Source organism: Vigna umbellata, chromosome 2 (assembly GCF_029865625.1).
Source record: "Vigna umbellata cultivar VRB3 chromosome 2, Vumbellata_1.0, whole genome shotgun sequence".
Lineage (NCBI taxonomy): Eukaryota > Viridiplantae > Streptophyta > Magnoliopsida > Fabales > Fabaceae > Vigna > Vigna umbellata.
The window spans coordinates 48,529,259-48,542,611 of record NC_142166.1 but is presented as its reverse complement, the minus strand read 5'-3'; the positions used below and the strand labels follow the sequence as shown (position 1 = coordinate 48,542,611).

Genomic DNA, 13,353 nt, shown 5'->3' with positions numbered 1-13,353 from the left:
GTTAGCTCAATATTATATTTGAGTTGGAATTGTTTTAATTTTCATTTTTCACATCCATCTAACACTCTAAACCAAACAAGCATCATCAAGTATTATTCAATTTTTATGCAAAATCCACCAAAAGATGAAAATAAAAAATGCTATTCTTGAGCAATAAAATACCAAAAAGATGCACCAGAATGGATAACATAAAAAAATAAATTATGCGACATAATAACATTATATTATTATACAATGAAAAATAAAAGTATTAACTTTTATAACTATAAAAACTGTCAATTATTTTATAAATTTTCAAATTCTATTATACTCTCTTTCTTCGTTGGTATGTATTTCTACAGAACCGGATTCAAAAGTCTGTTACCCGCCGTATTAACAGATACTTTCATAAAAACTGATTGTTTTCATAATTTATTAAAAAGTTACGTATGGATATAATTTATTCTAAATTTTTCTCCAAACATTTACAAAAATCACTAAATTCATAATAAGATAAATCTTCAAAAATCTCTATTCCAAACGAAACCTTAACACCTTATTTAAGGCTGAAACTAGCATAAAAATGGAAAGTTATTTTCATATAAACTTCAAACAACATAAAAATGAGCTCCTATTCAACCATACAAATACGGAAAATGTAGAAAATATCAATACACGATTTTTTCCATCTAAACAATGCAACGCTACATAGTGTCACTAGAAAAATAAGGATCGGTAAAACAACTAAAAACGATAGTCCATGAGAGAAGGAAGACAAAAATATCAACTCTGAGGCGATGCTTTAGCAACAGTAGTCTGAGGAGGCTGCGTATTTCCACTGCCATTACCATCGCCAGTATATGCAGGAGCCTGAGTATAACCAGCACCATAAGAACTGTTGCTGTAAGGAGGTGGTACCTGACCATAAGCAGGCTGACCACCCTGAGGTGCACCATATGTTTGAGAACCATAACCCGGTTGCCCTGCACCATAGCCCGATGGAGGTGCTCGCTGAGCACCAGTTTCTGCTTGGGGTTGAGTATAACCGGAAGGTGGAGGCTGAGCAGGATATGCTGACTGACCATAGCCTCCTACCGTACTGGGTGACTGCGACTGTCCGTAAACAGGAGGATTGCCACTTGGTTTCTGAGATTGAGGGGCTCCATAACCAGGTCCATAACCTGGCTGTGGTTGACTTCCATAAGCAGCTTGGGATGTTGGGGGAACCCCATAACCTGACTGAGGAGTTCCCTGAGGTGGGTAGTTGGCAGTGTTTGAGCTGGGCTGTTGGCTGGTAGGATAAGCTTGTTGTGCAATGGTGGTCGGTTGGGTAGATGGAGCTTGGCCTGAATCTCCCTGCGACGCATAGCTTGCAGTGTGGCCCTCTTGTGCTTGGTTATTCCCACTACCATAGCCAGTAGCTGAGCCATAGCCTTGCTGCTGATCATATGTTTGTGGCTGTCCATACCCAGATTGAGACTGTGCATTGTATGCATTATAGCTGTCCTGAGAATAACCCTGTCCCGGTTGGCTATAACCAGATGAAGGTGGTTGACTGTAACTGTATGTAGAGCTATCCCCTGGAGGTGCTGGCCCTCCAGGATTTTGCAGTTGCTGTGGCTGTTGACTATAGTAATCATAGCCCCCAGCATGAGTAGACTGTTGATGAGGTGGTGCAGAAGACTGGTCCCAGCTAGTGGAATATCCACCTGGTTGTTGGGGAGGATAGCCTGCATATGGTGGTTGAGGCATATTATACTGAGGTGATGGACCAGAATATGCACCAGGCTGCATATAACCATAACCAGGCTGCTGCATTGGAGCAGGGGGAGCCCAGTTAGAGGGTGGTCGAGATTGGTAACCTTGCTGAGGATAACCACCAGACATTGCAGGATTTCTAAGACGATTCTGTGCAGACAAATTGAAACCAAATATGAAAAGTGAATTCACCCATGTTTCCACATCAGACAAGTATAGAAAACAACATATGCACACGTACACAGGTTAAACTGACAAATGCAAAATCAACATATAATGAATACGATATAAAGGGTATGTTATCTTGCATTAACAGGTTGCATACATGATCAGAAAGGGATATGAATACCTACATACCGTACTGGTTCGTGATAAAACTGAGTTACTCCAGCAGAAGCACACCCTTTCCCTATTCGAATTGGATGGGTACAAAAGAAAGCACAGACCGTAGAAGCAAACAAGCATTCAATATTTATTGCCTTGAAAGGGCAATCCATCATATAGTATCTCAAAATATGCAAGATCTTAATCCAATTGTTACACATACAATATAGAATATATCATTCATATTCAGGTTAATTGAAAAAGAGTGACTGGTCTAGATATATTTCACACTGTATATTAAGATGAAGGCGCAACTCTAAATTCAAATATACAGACTGTTGAGACAACTTTTCTGTGCTCCCATATACATCCTCTCAACCTTTGTACAACCCAATCAAATAGTTCAACCTAAGGATCGGGAATTAAAAGTTAAAATTAAATATTATTTTAATGGAAAACGAATAAGAAAAAGAAAAATAATGGAATGACAAGGCCGAATAGAAGTGGTACAAAATGTACAACAGACAAATCTTAACAGAAATCTTGAAGATAACTGGTTAGTTCAGAAAACTACTATTTAAAGCTGGACAAGAATAATAGTATGGGGAAAATAATTAAAGAGCTGCACGATAGGCAACTTTAGGTTACTGATGCCAAATGAAAGTCAAGTGTAAGATCCGAGGATAAAATACTATTCCAAGTACATAAAGGTTCTTGTTGAGATATGAACTGAAAAGCACAAGTGACCAAGTTGAAACCTTTTCAACACAATCCAATATTCAGTCTAATAATGACACCATAGTCAAATAATATAGTAGGAGACTTACTGCCCTTGATAATAAATATCTGAGATTTAGAACCATACCAGGGCATGCTGAGGGAACACCAACAAAGGGATTCATGTTGGTGTCACCAATGGTCCAATAGACACTAACCCTACAACAGTCCCAATAACATTATCAGTCATAGGATACACAATTAATAAGCATATTCCAATGTCGGAAGGCTATAATCTCAATGACTATCCATCTGGACCAACAAATATTCATAATAACAGTAGCCTTCACAACCCCCAGGAATCTAAACCAACAAAAACAATGTAAGACGAACCTCAACAAAGCACGGGGCTAGGTGAAAAACTTCACCACAGTTAAATCACAGTCTATGTAAAAATGTATGGTATCTTGGTCAAGAAAACTGAAAGTCCAAATCTCAAATATTGCTTGGTTTGTGGATGGATAAAAGATAATGGCCAAGAAGTGTTAGCTAATTATACAGAGCAGAGTGCACATACACAAACGTAAAAAACCAGTTGACAAGCCAGAATTAGAAAATCCTGAAAGTTAATGACCATCACCTAATCCGAGACTAAATATAAAGTAAGGTGCATATTGCTAGTATATAAAGACTGTTAATAGAACAAGATACCATACAGTTGTTAACATTACAGCTAATAAACTATGGCTATAGTAGTGAGCGGTCTCCCTAACCATATTTCCACCTGGCGAGCTGAATAAATTACATTGAGGAGAGTTGGAGATTACAAGCAAGAACATCGTAACAGCCACTAGAGATTTAGTTTATTTTCTACCTTTGCGCATTACTTTGTAAAAGTCTTGAAACAGTTGCACAATATGAAATTATATACTAATTTTCTTTTGAGAACAATACAATAGGTAACAGAGGTCGTATCAATGTTTAAGTATCATATAATAGAAATAACTTGCCAAAGGCACATTAAGCTCTCAAAAAATACTACTTCCAAAACCATACACTATGAACTAAGCTGCTTTGGTAGAGATACCAATGCATCCAGAAAACGCATCAAGTTAACTAATAATTGCCATACAGCTAAAAGCTGCTTCAGTCGAGATCAAAACATCAATGATATACAATGTTAAGTAATAATGGTCAGTGTTATAATATATCATTAATAAGATCAATGAATTAATGCAAACTATAGTAAAAAGCATTGATTTATGCAAACTATAGTAAAAAGCATCACATGATTTACCAAAACAATTTTTCCCTGCAAATGAACAAATCAAAGAGTACATCAATCATGTATCATGTTACAGGGGTGAATCAGATCTAGTTTTATATTTTAATAACATAAATATAGAAAGATCCAACAGGCAATGAGAAGCACGGAGTATTCATCTAACAATCACATAAAGCTTGCACGTAAATTAACCTATTTTTATCAAACAGTCTATAAGATAAGTAGACTGTGCAACATACAGAGTGAAAAACCAAGTAGAAAAACAACAATTTTAAACACTAGACGAGACTTGGCATAACCAGACAGATATGCCTACGCCAAATGTGGCAAAAAGAAGCACCATTAACATACCTCGCCACTGATGATTTGATTAACCAACTCCTTTGCAGACTCAATTTGCTCAGGTGTTCCATCAATTTTCAATGTTCTTTCAGTTGATGTGTCACCTGGAGGAAGATGCAGAGGTATCACCTGAAAAAAAACATATGAACATTAGTCACAAAGAACTCCAGATAGAAATTTCCTAGTCATGGGAGTTCGAAGTTAATACAATCTCTTTTCAAATTATTATCAACGACAAAGCAACGGTAAAAATACCATAACAGCAAATCACGGATATCTAATGCACAAATAAGAAAACAGTGTTCTATATATAATTTATAAGTAAAAACCTGAATCCGTGCACCAGTAGAAGCTTGCATATTCTTTATGGTTTCTCCACCTTTGCCAATTATAAGGCCAACCTGACGATGCACACAATAAACATATCAACCCAAACAGAAAAAAAAAACAGCAAGTCTGAACACGGGAAACACTCGTGACATTGTACAAAGCATACACTTAAATCTCCCTTTCACACCTTATTATTCGGAATTCTCATGACAAATTCATCTGACCCAGCCTGTCCAGTCAGTCTTCGAGCAACAATACCAGAACCTCCAGATTCAGCCTGGTACAAAAATAGTTATAACCGTATATATTGCAATAATTAAACATTTAAGCAGTTCACTAGGAAGCAGTTCTCCTTGGTAAGATTATCGTAACATCAAAATCGGTGATAATCGAAATCTAATCCATCCATGATTGACAGAAAAAAAAATGAGAAGTATAAAATGTGTCTAACCTCAGCAAGAACTTCATTAATGAGTTTCTCTGCAGAGGCGATTGCCTCGGGAGTTCCCATAAGCTCAACGGTCCTGTTAGCAGAATTAGGATCGGCGTCCATATCGCGAGTAACTTGAATTTTGGCACCAGACTGCAACTGGAGATACTTAATGGTCTCTCCACCTTTGCCAATAATCACACCAACCCTGCCGTTAGGGATATCAATCTTCTTGCTCGTTCCTTGGTGACTGTAGGAGACGGGGGGAACGGCCGAGTACTGAGGCTTCGCATCTACGTTCACGGAAATCAGAGTTCATTAAACCCTAACATAAAAGAGAAGAAGAGTGGAGCAGAGAGGAATAGTTAGTTACCGTAAGAATCGAAACCGGAGGAAGGAGCACCGTTATCGGGTTTGGGACGCTTGGAGTCGAGCGGGGGAGGAGGAGTGACACTGAGGAGGCGAGCGGCGACTTCTTGAGCACGCTGTTTGGCGAGCTCGATGCCGGTGGCGGGGCCCGCAGAGAATCCGGTGGGTCTGTCGGAGGATTGGTCTTCGTACTTGCGCTTGAGGGATGCGGACTCCGTTCCCGATGAATACTGTGCTTCCTCCGCCATTGGCACAAACCCTAGTCACTCGCCTTACCTCTGTAGGGGGGAGCGAGATATTTTGCTTCGTTTATGCAACCAAAATCACAAGATGTCTTTTTACGTCATGCTTTTAAGAATAAAATATATTTAAAGAACAATTTTATTTTCGAATAATTTTAGTATATTTATTATTCATTATTTCGCTCCTTCGATTAGGCATTTTTAACATTTTCTTTCTTTTTTATATATAATTTTACATTACACTTTACTTTCAAAACTATTTTAAAAAATCCAATTACTCAAAGTATCGTCTCTTTTTATAAAAATATGTATGTGTTATGAGATTAGGCAGTTTTTATTATAAACGTAAAATAAGTTTATATTATAACTTCAGGTGTTAATTGTAAATGTAATTACCTATTATAATGTTTAGCTTTAATGTATTATAAATTAATATTATTTTATATTGTCTTAAAAATATTTATTTTATGGAATTGGAGCAGTAAAACACTAATTTAGTTGGAAGTGTAAAACAAAAACTATAACACGCCTAAAAAAAACTATTTATTATAGTTTCAAGTTTGTTAAAAAAATCTAGGATGGCATGAATAATAACGAGGCTCACGCCTATTTTATAATTTTTAATAGATGTTAACACAAAGAGTTTATTGTGTTAAGAAGGAATGATATATTTTTAAATACTTTTAAATTTTAAACAAAACACTCCAATCAAAAAAATGATTTTGATTGATATTATTTTTTAAATAATAAATAAAACTTAAAATATATGATAAAGGATTAAAAATAAGTTAAATTGTGCACGTTTATTTGATTTATTTTACTATTTTTCTTTCCAAGTTTGGTCAATTTATAAGCGAAATTATTTAAACTTAAAAATGGTGATTTTTTAAAAATTAGGAAAGCAGGATTTATTAAATACCTTAACATTTTTTTTCTTATTCTACTTATCTTTTATCATACCATTTATAGTTTCATTTTCCTTCACTGAACCAAACAAATAATGGTGGCATCACAAAAACATGTATTTTATTAACATTTACATGATTGTATTAAAGGAAAAAAAAGAAAAATAGAAAGCAAAATTATGTTAAATTAAAGACAAATGTAAAAAAATGAGAAATGGAGTGTATTATGTATTATCAATTATTTGTTTTATTTGTTTTATTATTTTAATGAGTCATTTTAGTATATAAATATAAATATTAATAAGAATAAGCTATACAGTATACTATGTCTTTGTTTATGTTAAAACATAATTAATTATAAATTGACGTAAATACTAATAATAATATCCTTTTTAAAACATAAATAATTACAAATATACGCAAATATTAATGAAATATTTTTATATGATCAAATTTATCTTAAATATTTTACAATGATTATGTCTCAAACGAACTTTCTGCAAGAAAAAAAAATAACACATGAAACGTTCAATGCGTACATTACTTTTATTTTTTATTGTTCATGTTTTTCTTTTATTCATCGACTTTTAGCTTTCGGCGTCTTGAAACAGTTAAGAGAACAGTGTTTTGTGGTTAAATGGTAATGTGTTATCTATCATGTACTAGTATTTTAATCAAAATAATATTATTTTAAGCAAAGTAACATATCACCCCTGATTAGGCTTTCTCTGAAAAAACCCTTAACATTTTCGCTAAATCGACTATCAAGCCACAAATAATCCTTTAAATAATATCATCGCTGATTTAGAAAGAAAAAGTCTTTCCTCTGACAAATCCTATATAAAAAAGCATATCCATTCTTTGAGAACTACAGAGAAAAATAGAAATGAGAACTACCAGTCATAGCTTTGTGGAAATTGAGCGTCATATAATTAAATTTCCAATGCAAAAGACAAATAGACACTTGATAAAAGAAGAAACCAAGCATACAAACGTGAGTGGGTCATAAATTTAAACACTTCTATTATATTTTATATTTGAAGGGGTGGATTGAGGAAAGGGAGAGCGGCAGATACAAGTTAGGGATGAAAATTATTTATTGGAACACCATGAGGAACCATTGGAGAGGGGAATTGGTCCAACGTAAAAACCGTAACTTACAAACCAAACATGAGTTTTTCACATATAGTTTACTCACGGGTTCAAATGAAGCATGAACAGATAAAAAAACTCAAGGGGAATGAAGCCCCCATAAACAGAGCAGATAGAACATTCAGAAACTGTGATAAGGTAATGTATCGACACAATCTCCATCTAACATGAGCACTTCTTAGCAAGGTAATATAATACCATGAATTTGCTTATTGTAAAATAGTTTGGCTGCCAGGAAATAAGCTTAGTCGACCTTACTTTGTCCACCAATGGAGGAAATCTTTGCGCCTATTGATCTTTTTCTGCAGCTGGAGGAGTCCATACAGCAAAGCCTCAGCAGTTGGAGGACAGCCTGGAATGTATATGTCAACAGGAACAATCCTGTCACACCCCCGAACCACTGAGTAAGAGTAGTGGTAATATCCTCCGCCGTTAGCACAACTTCCCATTGAAATGACCCATCTAGGTTCAGGCATTTGGTCATAAACCCTGCAAGAGTTTTTCAGCGTCATATATAAAATTCAATAAAGTTCCAAGACAATAATAATGTCGGAACATGGAATTTCACAGGGAAGGGGAGACATAAAAATGACTCAAAAATCAAATTGATAATGTTTCATGAAGATCAATGACAGAAAAATCCCAACCAAGTGCATGCATGTGGCATTACAAGAGACGTAACAGCCAACATTATGATTTATGTTCTTCAAGATTGTAGAGAATAATTAGACCTCAAAAGAAAAGATTTTGACAATTGAAATAAACAAAGCAGTTGTCTTACAAGTGGCACAGCAAGCTGGCTAATGTTCATGGACAGACTTACGTGGGGAGACATTCGGATAAACCTACCCAGAGTTTACTTGAGCATATAAAAACAAATTGTAAGTCCCACAAACCTTTTTTAGCTTATTTTAATAACTTTATGAAAAAATCTGACATAAGTTCTCATGTAGTGTTTGAAACAGGCAGTCATGCATGATCTTTTTCATGCATGGAGGAAATATTTCATGATTCTTACTTTGGCTGTCTGATCAGGATTGCAATAATCTCATGCAAACAGACTCCCAAATACACTCATTCTGGTCAGAAGATGTGCCGATAGAGTAACTGGCTAATTAGTATCTCTTGCTTTTCGATTGCGTGAAATATGTTAGCTGGAAGAGGCTCTGGCCCAAATGATGCCTATTTTGGATTCTTATGATCTAGCTTAGGTTTCTACTTCCTAAAAAAATTCCCAGCTTCTGAAAAACAAAATAAGTCCTCGATGATAAAATCTTATAGAATTAGCGCTCAATTAAGTAGCTTACGGAAACTCATCATGACATAGTAATAGATAATGATGAGCAACCAAGAATATGTACTATAGCATAGAAGAAAATTTAAGTGAAACTGGCATACTCTTGTACACCTTTTCTGAAACTAAAGCAACTTAAAACCATTTTTATACTTTGTAGTTAAATGACATAACTGTTCACACCTCTCATCCAATGCAAGACAACTATTATCCCCGTAAGAACCTCTTTTCACATGCCGTGTCATTCAACCAAAGTCATTTCTATAACAACATTTAATCACGAAGAGAACTCTAGTAGCCATGACCTATTAGTTGGGTGTTGTTAGGAGAAAAGGAAAGGGTGGCAATGAATTAGAAGCAAGTGGAAGCAATGAGGCAAATAAATGTAAATGGGAAATCAGTCTGGGGATATGCATTATAAGTTTGCAACAACCAACAACCTGCGCACATGCCAGGTGGAGGCAGGATTCTAGTGAGGAATGGGAAGGTAGAAAGCAAGCCCCTTAAAGAGGTTACAGACTGCAGCTAGTGTGTCATTTCCCTATACTGTCTCTAACTCAACAAAATTTCTTCGTTAAAACAGTGTCCTTAGCAGTTTCCTATCAACACTGAAACAAAAAAAAAAAAAAAAACAAGGCTACAACACCAAAACAAGAGTCAACTAAAACAGACTGTTACGAGACGTAGTTCTAGGGCGATAGAGAGAGCCAAACAACAAGAACACAGGAAACCCCAGAATGAAGGGATTCCGAAACTGATAGAAGAAGTGGCAGAATACAGGTATGTTTGTTATTATTCAGTATGAATATTTTTACAATAGCGAATTAAGATTTATATAGCTACTGTACTGACTGCTCAACAGTCAGTCCTAACCCCTGTACACTTATTTCATAACAAAGACAAAACACATAATCATTGACCAGATTAAATTTCCCCGAAATGCAATTTAGTCACATAAATTATCAAATAACAGGCATCTGCCTTCTTGAACACCGAACACAATTTATTTAAAATTCTCCAACGTATATATAACAGCATTCAAACAAAGACGTGACGGCATCGACGCCATATCAAGTCAAATTGAATACTCAACCACGCACATATGTCACACACAAAGCAAATCAGTGCATCGGGTGAGGAATATGATTTCTAATCTACTGTGAGAAGGAACAAAGTGGAAAACAGATTAGGGAAGTAAAAACCCTAGAAAAAGGGATAGAGGATTTACTTGCGAAGAGCGGGAGCCATCTTGTTGGTGAGAGTGCCTGCGACGATCATACAGTCAGACTGGCGAGGGCTGGGCCTGAAAATGATGCCGAAGCGATCGAGATCATAGCGGGCGGCGCCGGTGTGCATCATTTCGACGGCGCAGCAGGCGAGTCCGAAGGTCATAGGCCAGATGGAGCCACGGCGAGCCCAGTTCATCAGATCGTCGACCTTGGAGATGACGAACTCCGCCGCCTTGGAAACGCCGACGGGAGATGAAGCGGACGGAGGCGGTGGCGGAGCATATGGTGTGGGCGTGTGTGTTGATGTGGATGCGTTGAGAGCTGGGAGCGTGGTGTGGAGAGATAACGCCCGTTGATGGGAGTGCAATTGATAGATGCGTGAGGAGGCTCGACTGAGAAGAGCCATAGTGATGTTGCTATGAGCGAATGAATCGCACCCAGCCTCCACGACTCTCTCTATATATCCCTGTCCACGCTCAAGCCAAACCTTTTTTCTATTTTTTAGAAAACGGTAGAGACATCGTTGACGAAACTGCGTACCAAGGCTACTACGTGGCCCATTTCAGCTTCATTCCTTACCTTTTTTTTTTCTTTTTCAAATTACTATTATTTCATTTATTAAATTATTAAATAACAATTCAAATTCACTACTTCTTGAGAGAAATTCAATAATTTTACTTCTTACTACTTCGTTCGTATAAATAATGTGATTTATTTGATTAATTGCATTTTTTTAACTATTTTTTATTCTTACTTTTTAATTTACTTTATTTATGTCTAATTATCTCTATATATCATTTTAATTCTTTTTAATTTTGTTTAAGCTCGATTATTTGAAGTTTTTCTTCACTTTCAATATGCCACTATGAGATTAAAGAAAACATATTACACTCGTAAAATAATAATTACGGTCACAGACTTGCTACAAAATATAATTTAATAATTATTTACTACATTTTCAAAATTAAAATAAAACAAAAATATTGATATAGAAAACTAAAAAAACATTCATATAAAAAAAAGTATAACTAAACCTAATTTATTCTAGAATGTCTCTTGCCTATCATCTCAATTTACATGTATTTTGTATGACAAATGTATATAAATACTTTTGTAAAGAAAAACAAATAGTCATTATAACAATGAAATTTTAGTTTGGAAATTATAATTATGTTTTTTTATTATTATAAGATGAATTTGTATTTATTTATATATTAGAGATGAGTCTTATATTTAATTAATGTAAATTTTTCAATCCTCTTATTATATCGAAACATATAAACTATATATTAATAGGTTATCCAAAATGGTCCCGTAAAGGTGAAACAATAGAATCTCTAAATTTTTTATTACTTTTTACTGTCATGTTGACGGTGTCTGGTGTTTCGACAGGATTTAGAACACTAATCCAAAACATTAAAAGTTGTTTGCTCCATCATCCAGTTGCGATGTCTTCTCTCTTTTCCTTCTCCAAGCCGCGGGGATAGCCTGGAAAAGACACTTCGACCCTGAAGTCAGTGACTTTTTGTCATAATATTGTAATAAAGATTAGTTATCAAGGTTCAAAATTATTTGTCCTCCTTATCAGATAAATATTTATAAATTATGATGAGCTTACTATTAGGTCTAACTCATTAATCACCAATAAATGACATTATTCCTATTAATTGTCAATAAATGATAATTATTTTCATTAACTCCCCGTCAACGGCAGTTATTATTATTGATTACATTAACGACTGTTTTTACCTATCAATTAACTGTTTGTCCGGTTCATTGGCCTGAGAGGTATCATCGGTCAGCCATGAACCCAAAATAACTTAGAGGCTCTTTTGTACCTTTACCGTTCAGTCAATTATGAGCCCAAAATAACTTAAAGACTCTTCGACACATTTACCGTTCGATCGTGAGCCCATAGTAACATAAGCCCCCAAGCCTTAACGTCACATAGAGGTGAAACAATAATTTAGTGGGTGTGATCCTAAATTAAAATATTAAATAAGTGAAATATGGAGTATTTTATCAAAATTTCGTCTGTTTTAAAATAAAAGATGAAACCTATGTTATGTTTTTTTTAAAAGAAAACCTAGAAAAAGATAAATATAAAAAATTAATTAAAACAAACAAATCTTAAGAAAAAGTCACACGGATCTTTGTTAAAAGGAAAAAAAATAGAGATAAAGACGGTGTTTGATCTTCTCCAACCTTTGATTGCAGTTAGTTTAAGAGTTAACTATTTGATAAATTATATTTATAGTTACCAGAATTTCATCATCATGATTAAAAATATAAATAAATTTTAACCAATTTTGTTTATTTTAATACTTTTTGTGATAAAAACTTTGGAATTTAAACAAAACGGCTCTCAATTAAAAAATTAGAATAATTGCAAAAAGTGATAAATAATAATTGAACAGACTTGATTAAAAAATTAGAATTTATAAATAGTACATGTAAAGTTAAAGTAATGTAACAAAAAAAATGTAAAGACATGACAAAAGTTAATTTGAAAGAAAAAATTATATATATATAAATATAATAGTATTATTAGTGTCGCTTTTCTTTTTATACTCCACATTTTTCATTTTCTTCTGTACACTCATATTTCATTGTGATGCTCATTATAATCCTATAAATTTTTGTTTATTGAATTAGAAAATCTGATTATGTATTGAGTTTTTTTTTTTTTTTACTAAATTTCGAGTACAAATGAAAAAAAAAACAGTTGAAGGATGAGGCAGAGTTTCAGGTGACAAGGGTCTCAAATAGAGTTTTAAACTACAGTCAAGGTCAAAAAGTCAAAGCTTAAAAATTGTTAGGAGTAATTTAGGGATATGTGAAAGTATGGGGTGCAGAAAGAAATTTGTGGAGTGCAAGAAAAGAAACTCTGTAAAAAATTGAACCAAAACAAACGAGACCCCCTTTCCTTTGGAGTGAGCCCAGCCCAATTACATGTTTTATATAGTAGTTGCTTCAAGGTCTACGCAATGTTCTTCT

At 34.6% G+C, this 13,353-nt stretch overlaps 2 protein-coding genes across 2 annotated transcripts; both read right to left on the bottom strand.

Moving 5' to 3' along the window:
- Positions 1–552: 552 nt before the first annotated feature.
- On the bottom strand, positions 553–5,865 carry LOC124826082 (uncharacterized). Its single transcript, XM_047298840.2, has 6 exons — positions 5,539–5,865; positions 5,187–5,458; positions 4,923–5,012; positions 4,735–4,806; positions 4,415–4,534; positions 553–1,887 (listed from the first exon to the last, which is right to left on the bottom strand). The coding sequence occupies exons 1-6, from the start codon at positions 5,780–5,782 to the stop codon at positions 763–765; spliced, it is 1,923 nt and encodes a 640-aa protein (XP_047154796.1). The 5' UTR covers positions 5,783–5,865; the 3' UTR covers positions 553–762.
- Positions 5,866–7,760: 1,895 nt separating this feature from the next.
- On the bottom strand, positions 7,761–10,845 carry LOC124826081 (uncharacterized). The gene is made up of 2 exons (XM_047298839.2): positions 10,356–10,845; positions 7,761–8,322 (listed from the first exon to the last, which is right to left on the bottom strand). The coding sequence occupies exons 1-2, from the start codon at positions 10,760–10,762 to the stop codon at positions 8,088–8,090; spliced, it is 642 nt and encodes a 213-aa protein (XP_047154795.1). The 5' UTR covers positions 10,763–10,845; the 3' UTR covers positions 7,761–8,087.
- Between the last annotated feature and the right edge of the window lie 2,508 nt (positions 10,846–13,353).